The sequence below is a fragment of the Myotis daubentonii genome, chromosome 19 (genome assembly GCF_963259705.1).
Source record: "Myotis daubentonii chromosome 19, mMyoDau2.1, whole genome shotgun sequence".
In the NCBI taxonomy this organism is placed as follows: Eukaryota; Metazoa; Chordata; class Mammalia; order Chiroptera; family Vespertilionidae; genus Myotis; species Myotis daubentonii.
Genome location: NC_081858.1, coordinates 27064244 through 27076357, shown reverse-complemented (window position 1 = coordinate 27076357; position 12114 = coordinate 27064244). Strand labels below are relative to the sequence as shown.

The 12114-nt window shown below is 57.6% G+C and overlaps 1 gene segment (V, D, J or C); it reads right to left on the bottom strand.

Annotated features, from left to right (window-relative positions):
* Positions 1-440: 440 nt before the first annotated feature.
* Positions 441-12114, bottom strand: part of LOC132222239 (immunoglobulin lambda variable 5-37-like) — a 33409-nt gene continuing 21735 nt past the window's right edge. The window contains 2 exon segments of the V gene segment in view: positions 441-622; positions 3517-3690. Of these exon segments, the coding sequence occupies positions 441-622; positions 3517-3690 (356 nt within the window).

Sequence of the window (12114 nt, the reverse complement as noted above, 5' to 3'; positions counted from 1 at the left end):
AGTGACGGTGTCTGCAATGTCTGGCCTTCCCTTTGCTCCTTTCCTTTGATTAATCGCCACCGAATTGCCATGGTAGCAAGACCACCCACATCTCTGAGTCAGGCTTGGACCCTGGGGGAGGCCCATGTTCACGCTACAAATGGGTTGACACCAATATCATGGGCTGGGTGAGGCCGCACACCCCCCTCCCTCATCCATCACCCCCAAGGGCGGGTGCAGAGCCCCGAGACCGGACCTGTCCCTGCGGGGACACGATGAGGGGGACAAGGTCTTAGCAACCAACCAATGGGCATTTTGGAGGAAAATGGGAAGACGTTGTCACACCCACGGGTTCAAGGCAAAGAGGTGCTGGCTGGAGTGGGACAGCACATGTCACCCTGGGTTAGGCTGGGTCACAGGCTTGACGGCCCAGGCTGGGAGGGCACAGAGACGTTTTAGTCTCACTTCCTCTGACTCTGCAGCGCCGTGTGAGTGTTGGGGTCCTCATGCCACACAGCGCAGTAATAGTCGGCCTCGTCCTCCGGCTGCAGCCCTGAGATGGTCAGGAGCCCCGCATTGGCCGAGGCGTTTTTGGATCCAGAGAAGCGGCTGGGCACCCCGGAGCCCTGGTTCTTATCTGACTCTGATGTATATCTCAGGAGGTACCAGGGAGGGTGATCTGGTTTCTGCTGGTACCAGCGTATGTTATAGCCGCCAACACTGAAGCCACTGCTCAGGGTGCAGGTGAGCCTGGCTGTGGCTCCCGGAGATGCAGAGAGGGAGGGCGGCTGAGTCAGCACCGGCTGGGAGAGGGACCCTGCAGACACAGACACTGTCAGTGATGGGCAGGGACCAGGGGACGTTTCCCAGGATCCTGAGCAGGAAGGGAAGAAGCCGGGTCCCAGGCCTGTCCCTACCTGTGCAGTGAGAGAGGAGCGCGAGGAGCAGAGGAGTCCAGGCCATGGTGCTCACAGCCCTGAGCCCACAGTGGGGCTGGGCTGCCCAGGCCTCCTTTTCTCCCCCACCCTCTGCCAGGGGAGGGGCTGCCATGCAAATGGGGGTCCCTCCAGGGACTGCCTAGCCCCTCCCTGGGTCCGGGGCTGGAGCCCAGCTCACACCCCAGACTGAGGAGCATGGAGGTGGGCTCGCCCTTGGGGGGTCTGGGAGGAAGCACCAGCTGAGACCACACAAGGGTCCCTGCTCAGGGGGCACTGCCAGGCCTGAGAGGACACAGCTGCTGAGTCTCCAGGGGGAAGTACAGGGCCCAGTCCTCAGGCCCCATTGCCTCTGAGTGAAATGTCCTGCTGAGCAGCCACCCCATGGCCTTCTCACAGCGCCCCCCGCTGGTGGAGCGTCCCACTGCCCCCGGTCCATGCCCTGAGAGCCCAGCTGGTGTCTGCAGCCCAGTGGGGAGGGATAAGAGGAGAGAGGGGACATTCTCTGCTGTGGGCACATGACCAAGGGAAGCCAGGAGGGCCCTGGGGGAGGTTTGTGCTGTAAGAGCCAAGGTGGTGACCACAGAGGCCTGTCAGTCTCTCCTGGGGAAAGGATCCGATTGGCCATGGGAGACAGAGCTCCAGAAGAACTAGCAAATGGGGTGTTGAGGGGGAGGGCCCAGCTCCAACTTGGGGAGGACTGGGTGGTGAATGGTTGGTTTGAAAAAGTGCTCACAGTGGGGCAATGGTAAGGGGCATCCGTAATACTTCCAACAATAAAAATAATTTTTAAAAAAATGCCCAGCCCTTCTCCAGCCCGAGGTAATGTAACCAGACCCTAACAAAGGAGCTCTCTCACCCGGGAACATGTGCCCCTCCCGTGTTCAGGGGGTCGCGGGCGGCTTCGCAGACCACAGGCGGGGTTCCCCACCCGGGCCTGGGCACAGGCGCCAGTGGAGAGCCTCCAGGAACATGACTGAGCTGCCTGGTGGGCACAGGGGCGGAAGTGGATGCAGCTGTGACGTGGGCGCGACCAGGGGCCCGGGATCTCTGGACGCGGCCTGTGTCCTGGGCTGAGGGGCGGCCAGGCTGGCCTCCTCCGGGGACAGATGGTGCCGACACGCCCAAGCGGTGCCAGGACGGCCCTGCGGTTTTGCTTCTACAGTCAACCTCACCCCTCACCCTTGTCCTCTCATAGGGGGGTCCCGGGCTGCTTTCCTGCCACCCCAGGATGGAGCCCCATTTCCCAGCCCCCATCAGACCGACAGGAGCCATTGGCTGGGTACCGGCTGCGCCCAGAGGCGGCCGGGGAGGTGGCATTGAATTAGAGGGACCCTGGATGGAGCCAGAGAACTGATGGGCACACAGAGGGCCTTTGCTTATTTCATGGCCGGGTGGGGGGGGGGGGCACAGGGCCCTCGGCTGCTGGTGCCAGCACACAGTCCCCCCAAGGCTGCGGCTGCCTGGCTTCAGGAGACGGTGGCCTTCTGCCCCGAGGCCTGCCCAGCACGGGGCTGTGTCAACACAGCCTCTGCCCAGGACCCGGCAGAAAGGAGCAACGCGGAGATCCGCACTGACCCCTGACCCAGGCATCGGGAAGAGGTCCTGCTCCTGGGTGACAAGCAGGTGCCACCCTGGACCCCCCTCAGGCACCACCTGAGCCGAGAGCCAAGGGGCAAGGGGGAGGGGAGCCCCATCCATGGTGGACAGGCCTCCAACCCTGCTTCCTGAGCCCCCCAGCCAGGCCGGAGCCCTCACCTTCTTATACGCCCCCCCCCCCCCGCATCTATGCACAGCTCTCCCTTAGGGAGGCGTGTAAGCCCCTCCTTGGACCCACCCAGCGCTCCGGCTGAGAAAATGAGAGCTTAGGGTGAGGGGTTTCAGCCAGGGCCCCTCATGGAGCCCGCAAGAGGGAGGGGGAGGACGCAGGAAAGAGGAAGGGGGAGCAGAGCACCTCCAGGGGATCAGGGGACAGGCAGCCCGTGTTGGGAACGGGGGCTCAGGGCGCTGCCCCCCTCCCTCCTCGCTCAGCTCCAGCCTTTGCAGACGGGCTCCTTTCACTCAGAAACAGGAGTGTCATGTCCCCCATTAGTCGCCGAGTCACTTTCGATGGTAGAGATGCGCACTGTTGGTTTATTCCTTCACCGGTTAGAGGACATGTCTGTTGCGTTGAAGTTTTAACAAACATAAATAAGAAGCTATAAACGTTACGTGGATGTTTTTGTGTGGACACAGTGAAGTGATTTGGGTGAATACCTGTGAGTGTGGTTTCTGTACGGCACCACAGAAGAGTCTGAACAGAATTCTAGTTTGGCACTATTTTCATCCAGAATGCCCAGGGCCTACGATCTCTCGTGATTATCAGTACGATTATTAACGGCCTCTATATCTGTCAGAAGCTTGTAGAGTACTTGTCCGAAGGTTTTTGTCCCACTTCCCCATCTGTGTGTGTCACTGTGGGAAGCACTATTATGCCAAATAGCACAGTAATAGTCGGCCTCGTCCTCAGGCTGCAGCCCCGAGATGGTCAGGAGCCCCGCATTGGCCGAGGCATCTTTGGATCCAGAGAAGCGGCTGGGGACCCCAGGTCCCAAATTTATACCTGTGTGGTAGTACAGGAGAAACCGGGGAGGGCTCCCTGGCTTCTGCTGGAACCAGTGTATGGTTTTACCACCAACACTGACATCACTGCTCAGGGTGCAGGTGAGTGTGGCTGTGGCTCCCGGAGATGCAGAGAGTGAGGGCGGCTGAGTCAGCACCGGCTGGGAGAGGGACCCTGCAGACACAGACACTGTCAGTGACGGGCAGGGACCAGGGGACGTTTCCCAGGAGCCTGAGCAGGAAGGGAAGAAGCCGGGTCCCAGGCCTGTCCCTACCTGTGCAGTGAGAGAGGAGCACAAGGAGCAGAGGAGTCCAGGCCATGGTGCTCACAGCCCTGAGCCCACAGTGGGGCTGGGCTGTCCAGGCCTCCTTTTCTCCCCCACCCTCTGCCAGGGGAGGGGCTGCCATGCAAATGGGAGTCCCTCCAGGGACTGCCCAGCCCCTCCCTGAGCCCTGGGGCTGGAGCTCAGCTCACACCCCAGACTGATGGGCATGGAGGTGGGCTCACCCCTTGGGGGCCCTGGGAGGAAGCACCTGCTGAGACAGCACAACTGCCCCCACGCAGGGGGCGCTGCCATCCAGAGCGGACTCAGCTGCTGAGTCTCCAGCTGTGAGCACAGGGCTCAGCCTTGAGGCCCAGGTGCTTTGAGTGAACAGTCTTCACTGAGCAGCTCTGCAGGGATCACTGGGCAACCCAACAGTGCCCCCTGCTGGTCATGTAGAAATGGAAACTTGTAAAAACTGAGTTATAAAGTCTAGTAAAAATAGATAAAATATACACTTTCCTTGGAAGATACAAAGTTGGCTCTGAAAGAAGTAAAGTAATTAAATGGACAAATTTTAGTAGAAAAATTAAAAATGTAATGTAACCACTCCACTGAAGAGCATAAGATCCAGACATTTCAAAGGGAACTCTACCAAACCCTCAGAGATCAGGATGTCATAGTTCATTTGTTTTAATATTGATAAACACAGTTTACACATAAATTATACAAAATGGGAAATTACAGACCAATAGCATTAAATATTCCTACACATGTTTAAAATGAAATATTAACAGATGGCTCAGTGCTATTATGAAGTGTGATTTATCCCAATGATATAAGTTTTTCTTCATATTAATAAAATTTTCAATATGACACAACATATTAACCCATCAGTAAATATGATCATACTAGAGGCCCCGTGCACGAAATTCCTGCACCAGGGGGAGGTGAGGGTCCCTTAGCCCTGCCTGCACTCTCTCCCAGTCTGGGACCCCTCGGGGGATGTCCAACTGCCGGCTTAGACCCAATCATCAGGGGATTGGCCTAAGCCAGCAGTCAGACATCCCTCTTATAGTCCGGGATCCCACTTGCAGTCTGGGACCCATTGCTCCTCACCACCCGCCTGCTCGCTGCTCCTTAGCACTTCTGCAGAGGCGGGGAGGCTCATGTCACTGCCACTGAGCTCGCCAGCTGTGAGCCCAGCTTCTGGCTGAGCAGTGTTCCACCCATGGGAGCACACTGACTAACAGGCACCAGCTGACTGGGACAGCTCCTGCCTTGAGCGCCTACCCCAAGGTGGTCAGTTCACATCATAAGTACTGGCTGGACAGACAGTCACTTAGCCTTTTATATAAATACTGGTGGCCCGGTGCACAAAATTCATGCATGGGGGGTCTCTCAGCCCGGCCTGCACCCTCTCCAATCTGGGACCTATTGGGGGATAACCGGCAGTCAGACATGCCTCTCGCAATCTGGGACCACTGGCTCCTAACCGCTCATCTGCCCGCCTGCCTGATCACCTCTAACCACTCTGCCTGCCAGACTGCTCGCCCCCAACTGCCCCCTTGCCATCCTGCTCACCCCCAACTGTGCCCCCGCCATGCTGCTGACACCCAATTGCCCTCCCATCTGGCCAGATCACCACTAACCACCTCTGCCTCGACCCTGCCACCATGGCTTTGTCCAGAAGGACATCCGGAAGGTCTCCTGGTCTAATTAGCATATTACTCTTTTATAAGTATAGACTAGAGGACCGAAGCAAAAAATTCGTGCACTCGGGGGGTCCCTCAGTCCAGCCTGCACCCTCTCACAGAAAAGGAGCCCTTGGGGACGTTGGACATCCTTAGCACTACTATGGAAGTGGGCGAGGCTCCCACCACCTGCGCTGCACTCACCAGGCTAAACTGACTTCTGGCTGAGCAGCGCCCCCTCTGGGAGTGCAATGACCACCAGGGGGCAGCTCCTGCATTGAGTGTCTGCCCCCTGGTGGTCATTGGGCATCATAGCGAAGAGTCATTCCACCATTTGGTCAATTGCATATTAGCTTTAATTATATAGGATAGATAGATCATATTATTAGATCAACAGACAAACTCATATTATTTCAATCAAAATTGAGACAGAGCCTTTCACAAATCTAAAACATATTTCTAATAAAAACACATACAGATGGAAACAGAGACGTTTACAACATGGAAACTTCACTCGCTCCACAGACATGAGACTTAGTCCTACAGCAGCTCTTAGCTAATGGGTGGGAGGAGGGCATCGCCACAAGCATCAGGAACAGGCTGTGTGACTCTCACTCCATTCTGAGTCAGCGTGACTCTGCCCCTTTAGACAATGAAGGAAACAGGAAGGGATCAGTGGTTAGACCTCAGTGTGGATGGGAATGGACAGGAGTCATTCCCACAGCCTCAAGGGTCTGATACAGTAAATGGACCGTCCATGGGCCGCGCTGCCGGTCCCCCTGGAGCCAATTCAGCAGAGACGGGGAGGAGTCATATGAGCGTTGATTCCCATCCTGCTGCAGCCTGGGGGAGCAGCGGGTCACCCACAGAAACCTGCTCTGCCCCCCATAAGCCCGCTGCTTGTATTGGGGAGAAGGACAAGGATTACAGGGGACGTAGGCAATGGGTGTGCCAAATGGCAGTTCACAGGTAATGGGGCCTGGAGATTTGCAAAGGCCTGTGGGTGTGCAAAGGGCTGACAGCTCTGGGTTGTGCAACCAGGCTGGTCATCTTCCCATGATCACAGGCAGCTCCCTGATGGGGAGGACGGGTCACATTCCCAGGTGAGCTCCCAGGTCCCCGGTGCAGCTCCCAGCCAGGTGAGAAGGTGCCTCCTTTAATCAGAACAAAGCAATCGCGGTTAACAGGGAAGGATTCGTATTTCTTAGAATTCCAGCTGGTCCCCTACATTCCAGTTCGGCCCCTGTCAGTACAGCCTGGGACCTAGTGGACACTATGGAGGTGCTCGACTCAGACACAGCTGGGTCCTGGGGCCCTGGTCCTGCCCTGACCCATCGTGGACTCTGACCCAGGGCAGCTGCCCCAGCATCCGGGAGTTTCTGCTCCATTTGAGGAAATCCAGGCTGGAGGGGAGGGGGCACACTGGAAAGAATGGGGACAGGTTTTCTGAACCTAGTTCACTGAAGTGGGTCTCAGGACTGGTGTTGGGCAAGCACAGGAAGCAGCTGGCTTGTCAGGGAGTGGGGTCTGCTAGGGGAGCCCCGTTTCAAGAGGGACAGCAGGTTTTTGTCTCAGTTCCTCACAGGCCTGGAGCACTGTGTAACCATCAAGAGTCTTGTCCCATGCTAAGCAGTAATAGTCGGCCTCGTCCTCCGCCTGCAGCCCCGTGATGGTCAGGGAGGCAGAGGTGCCAGACTTGGAGCCAGAGAATCGATCAGGGACCCCTGAGAATCGACTGCTATCCTTACAGATGATGTATTTTGGGGTCTTTCCTGGGAGCTGTTGGTACCAGGACACAACGTGACTCCCAATGTTGGAGCTGCTTCCAGTGCAGGAGATGGTGACCGTCTGGCCCAGGGACCCCGACACTGAGGATGGCTGAGTCAGCACAGACTGGGCCCAGGATCCTGCAAGAGGGGGAGACACGGAGATGGTGAGTCTGGGTCTAGAGACAAGAGGAGGAAGCAGGGCACATGTGTCTTCCCAAGGCCCCTTCCCTCGTCCCCTCATCCAGTCACCTGTGCAGTGAGCCAGGAGGGTGAGGAGGAGAGGGGCCCAGGCCATGGTGGAGGTCATCCCTGAGTCCTGCTTCCTGAGGCCCCACAGCTGAAGCAGAGCTCCCCACACCTCTCCCTTCCCCTCTTCATAGTCTGCGGGAGGGAGGGTCCTGTTATGCAAATGAGACCCCATCTCTCTGATTCCTCCTGGGGCCCTTTGGCCGGTGCCTCTGGCTGAGGATGGCCATGGGTGTGTGCAAGGCGGGGCTGTGTGGGGCCTGTTGCTAAGGGAACCACAGCTGTGAGCCCTGAGAAGGGGCACCAGGTGGGGCCTGGAGGTTGGCCCCAGTCAAACCCTGCAGGTCCCTCAGGAGCGAGCCCAGGGCGCCCTCTAGTGTCCAGGCCCAGACACGCCATGGAGAGCCATGGTCACAGGCCCAGGCAAAGGGGCCTTTCCCTCCATTAGATTCACTCCATCCTACAAGTTTGGGCCAATGATGCCGGGACTAGTGTCAGGGACCATCGGGGACAGAGCCTGATGGGAGGAGCAAGAGGCGCGGGGGGGGTGGGGGGGGGGAGGTCTTGGCAGCTGGCCAGGGGGGAAGGGCAGCTGGAAAGACCTGAGGGGCCCCCCCAGGTCCTGATGCAACAACCTGCCCGGCACTCAGGCCGCATCACATGGAGGGGCTCCGGCTCAGAGTCAGAGTCCCCCACAGGCAGAGGCTTCCGGGGCAGAGCCAGGGAGACCCTGAGGGTCCGTCGGGGCTGCCCCAGTGAGGGGTGGGGGCAGCCTGAGGGAATGTGGGTGCCCGTTGGCATGAACCTTCTTCTTTCTTATAAGGATGCCATGGCATGCCTCTAAGCCTTTTTATTCTTTTAATATATTTGTATTGAATTCAGAGAGTAAGGGAAACGGAGAGAAAGATAGTAACATCAATGAGAGAGAATCATTCATCAGGGGCCTCTTTGCACCCCACACTGGTGATCAAGACCACAACCTGGGCCGAAACCGTTTTGGCTCAGTGGATAGAGCGTCGGCCTGCGGACTCAAGGGTCCCGGGTTCGATTCCGGGCAAGGGCATGTACCTTGGTTGCGGGCACATCCCAAGTGGGGGGTGTGCAGGAGGCAGCTGATCGATCTCTCTCATTGATGTTTCTGACTCTCTGTCCCTCTCTCTTCCTCTCTGTAAAAAATCAATAAAATATATTAAAAAAAAAAAAAAGACCGCAACCTGGGCATGGGCCCTGACTGGGAATAGAACCGTGACCTCCTGGTTCATAGGTCAACCCTCAACCCCTGAGCCACGCGGCCGGGCTGGTGTGAAACGTCTTGATGATGTTGTGCTTCCAGGGCAGGAGATGGTGACCCTCTGACCCAGGGACCCCACACCTAACATGGAGGTTTCCTGTGCAGCCCCGGCTGCGTGGGCCCAGGCCCCTGGAATGAAGGGGAGAAAGACACCAGGATTGCGAGTCTCTGGGTGTAACAACAGGCTGGGCCCAGGGGGCAGGGCAGAGCCTGTGTCTTCCTGCGACCTGTTCCCAGATGTGAGGACTCAGGAGCCTGTGCAGTGAGGGAGGAGGGCCGAGGTGAGAGGGGTGCAGGCCATGGTGGGCGTGGTCCAGGGCTCCCCCTTCTAAGGCCCTGAGCCGGGAGGGAGCACCCCATCTCTCTTATGCTCCCCAGGCCCCAGGGTACGGAGGTCCCTTCATGCAAACCTGTCCCTCCCACCAACTGTCCCAGAAATGTCCTCTCTGCTGTGTCCTGCTCTTGGGATGGGTGGGGCTGGGACAGGCCTGGTGTGCGGCTCCCAGGGACCCCACCTGGCAGAAGGCAGCGACCATGGACAGACCTGTGGGTTTCAGGCTGAGGGCGCCCCGCAGACCCTGTCCAGTGCTTGTGGCAGCACCCCCTGCTGTCCAGGCAGGGCTTCCTCACGCCCGGAGAGGGGCTGCCAGGCCCTGCACAGAGGAACCACCTTCCCCACACTCTGCCCAGAGGCCCCGCCCCAGAGGGAACCCATCAGAGCCTCCCCTCCAGCTGCAGCCACATTCCAGCCTCAGCTTCCTGTACAAGGAGATGATGACACCCACTTCAGGGTCCTCTGTGCGGGTGGCATCACCAACTTAGACAAGAGGAGGGAAGATCTCCTTTTTAAATTTAAGTATGTTTTTATTGATTTTAGAGACAGAGAACAGGAGAGGGAGAGAGAGAGAGACAGAGAGAGACAGAGAGAGACAGAGAGAGACAGAGAGTGAAAGAGAGAAACATCAATTGGGCTGGCAGGTGTGATATATTACAGTCTTCCAAGGTGGGCTCCGTATTGATCTGCCCTTAATATCCTATATCATATTATTATATCAACAGGTCAACTCATATTATCTCAATCAATATTCTGACAGAGCCTTTCACCGAATCAAAAACATATTTCCAATAAAAACTCATCAGATAGAAGCAGAGACGTTTACAATATGGAAACTTCACTCGCTCCACAGACATGAGACTTAGTCCTACAGCAGCTCTTAGCTAATGGGTGGGAGGAGGACGTTACAACCATCAGGTACTGGCCACTGGGGGCCTTACTCCATTCTGAGTCAGCGTGACTCTGCACGATTAGACAATGAAGGAAACAGGAAGGGATCAGTGGTTAGACCTCAGCATGGATTGGAACGGACAGGAGTCATTCCCACAGCCCCAAGGGTCTGAAATAGTAACCAGACAGTCCATGGGCTGCGCTGCCTGTCGCCCTTGGAGCCAATTCAGCAGAGACGGGGAGGAATCTAGTGAGCGTTGATTCCCTTCCTGCCGGCAGCCTGGGGGAGCAGCGGGTCACCCACAGAAACCTGCTCTGCCCCCCATAAGCCCGCTGCTTGTATTGGGGAGAAGGACAAGGATTACAGGGGACATAGGCAATGGGTGTGCCAAATGGGCGGTTCACAGGTAATGGGGCTGGAGATTTGCAAAGGCCTGTGGGTGTGCAAAGGGCTGGCGGCTCTGGGTTCTGCAATGAGGCTGGTCATCTTCCCATGATCACAGGCAGCTCCCTGATAGGTGGGACGGATCACATTCCCAGGTGCAGCTCCCAGGTCCCAGCCCAGGTGCAGCTCCCAGCCCGGTGAGAAGGGGCCTCCTTTAACAGAAGAAAGCAGTCACGGTGAGCAGGGCAGGATTCCTATTTCTTAGAATTCCAGCTGGTCCCCTACATTCCATTTCGGCCCCCGTCAGTACAGCCTGAGACCTAGTGGACACTCTGGAGGTGCTCGACTCAAACACAGCTGGGTCCTGGGCCCTGGTACTGCCCTGACCCATCATGGACTCTGACCCAGGGCAGCTGCCCCAGCATCCGGGAGTTTCTGCTCCATTTGAGGAAATGAAGGCTGGAGGGGGGGGGTGCAATGGGAAGAATGGGGACAGGTTTTCTGAACCAAGTTCACTGAAGTGGGTCTCAGGCCCCGGTGTCGGGCAAGCACAGGAAGCAGCTGGCTTGTCAGGGAGTGGGGTCTGCTAGGGGAGCCCCGTTTTAAGAGGGACAACAGGTTTTTGTCTCAGTTCCTCACAGGCCTGGAGCACTGTGGGAGCATTAAGAGTATTGTCCCATGCTAAGCAGTAATAGTCGGCCTCGTCCTCAGCCTGCAGCCCCGTGATGGTCAAGGTGGCTGTGCTGCCAGACCTGGAGCCAGAGAATCGATCAGGGACCCCTGAGGGTCGGTTGCTATTACCATAGATGATGCATTTGGGGGCCTTTCCTGGGAGCTGCTGGTGCCAGGATACAGCATAACCACCCCCAATGTTGGTGCTGCTTCCAGTGCAGGAGATGGTGACCCTCTGGCCTGGGGACCCCGACACTGAGGATGGCTGAGTCAGCACAGACTGGGCCCAGGATCCTGCAAGAGGGGGAGACACAGAGATGGTGAGTCTGGGTCTAGAGACAAGAGGAGGAAGCAGGGCCCATGCCTCTTCCCAAGGCCCCTTTCCTGTCCCCTTATCCAGTCACCTGTGCAGTGAGCCAGGAGGGTGAGGAGGAGAGGGTCCCAGGCCATGGTGGAGGTCATCCCTGAGTCCTGCCTCCTGAGGCCCCACAGCTGAAGCAGAGCTCCCCACACCTCTCCCTTCCCCTCTTCATAGTCTGCGGGAGGGAGGGCCCACTCATGCAAATGAGACCCCATCTCTCTGATTCCTCCCAGGGCCCTGGGGCAGGTGCCTCTGGCTGAGGATGCCCTGGGTGTGTGCAGGGCGGGGCTGTGTGGGGCCTGTTGCTAAGGGAACCACAGCTGTGAGCCCTGAGAAGGGGCACCAGATGGTGCCTGGAGGTTGGCCCCAGTCAAACCCTGCAGGTCCTTCAAGAGCAATCCCAGGGCGCCCTCTAGTGTCCAGGCCCAGACACGCCATGGTGAGCCATGGTCACAGACCCAGGCAAAGGGGCCTTTCCCTCCATTAGATTCACTCCATCCTACAAGTTTGAGCCAATGATGCCAGGACTAGTGTCAGGGACCATCGGGAACAGAGCCTGATGGGAGGAGCAAGAGGCGAGGAGGGAGGTCTTAGCCCGCTGGCCAGGAGGGAAGGGCAGCTGGAAAGACCTGAGGGGTCCCCCCAGGTCCTCATGCAACAACCTGCCCAGCACTCAGGCCCCATCACATGGAG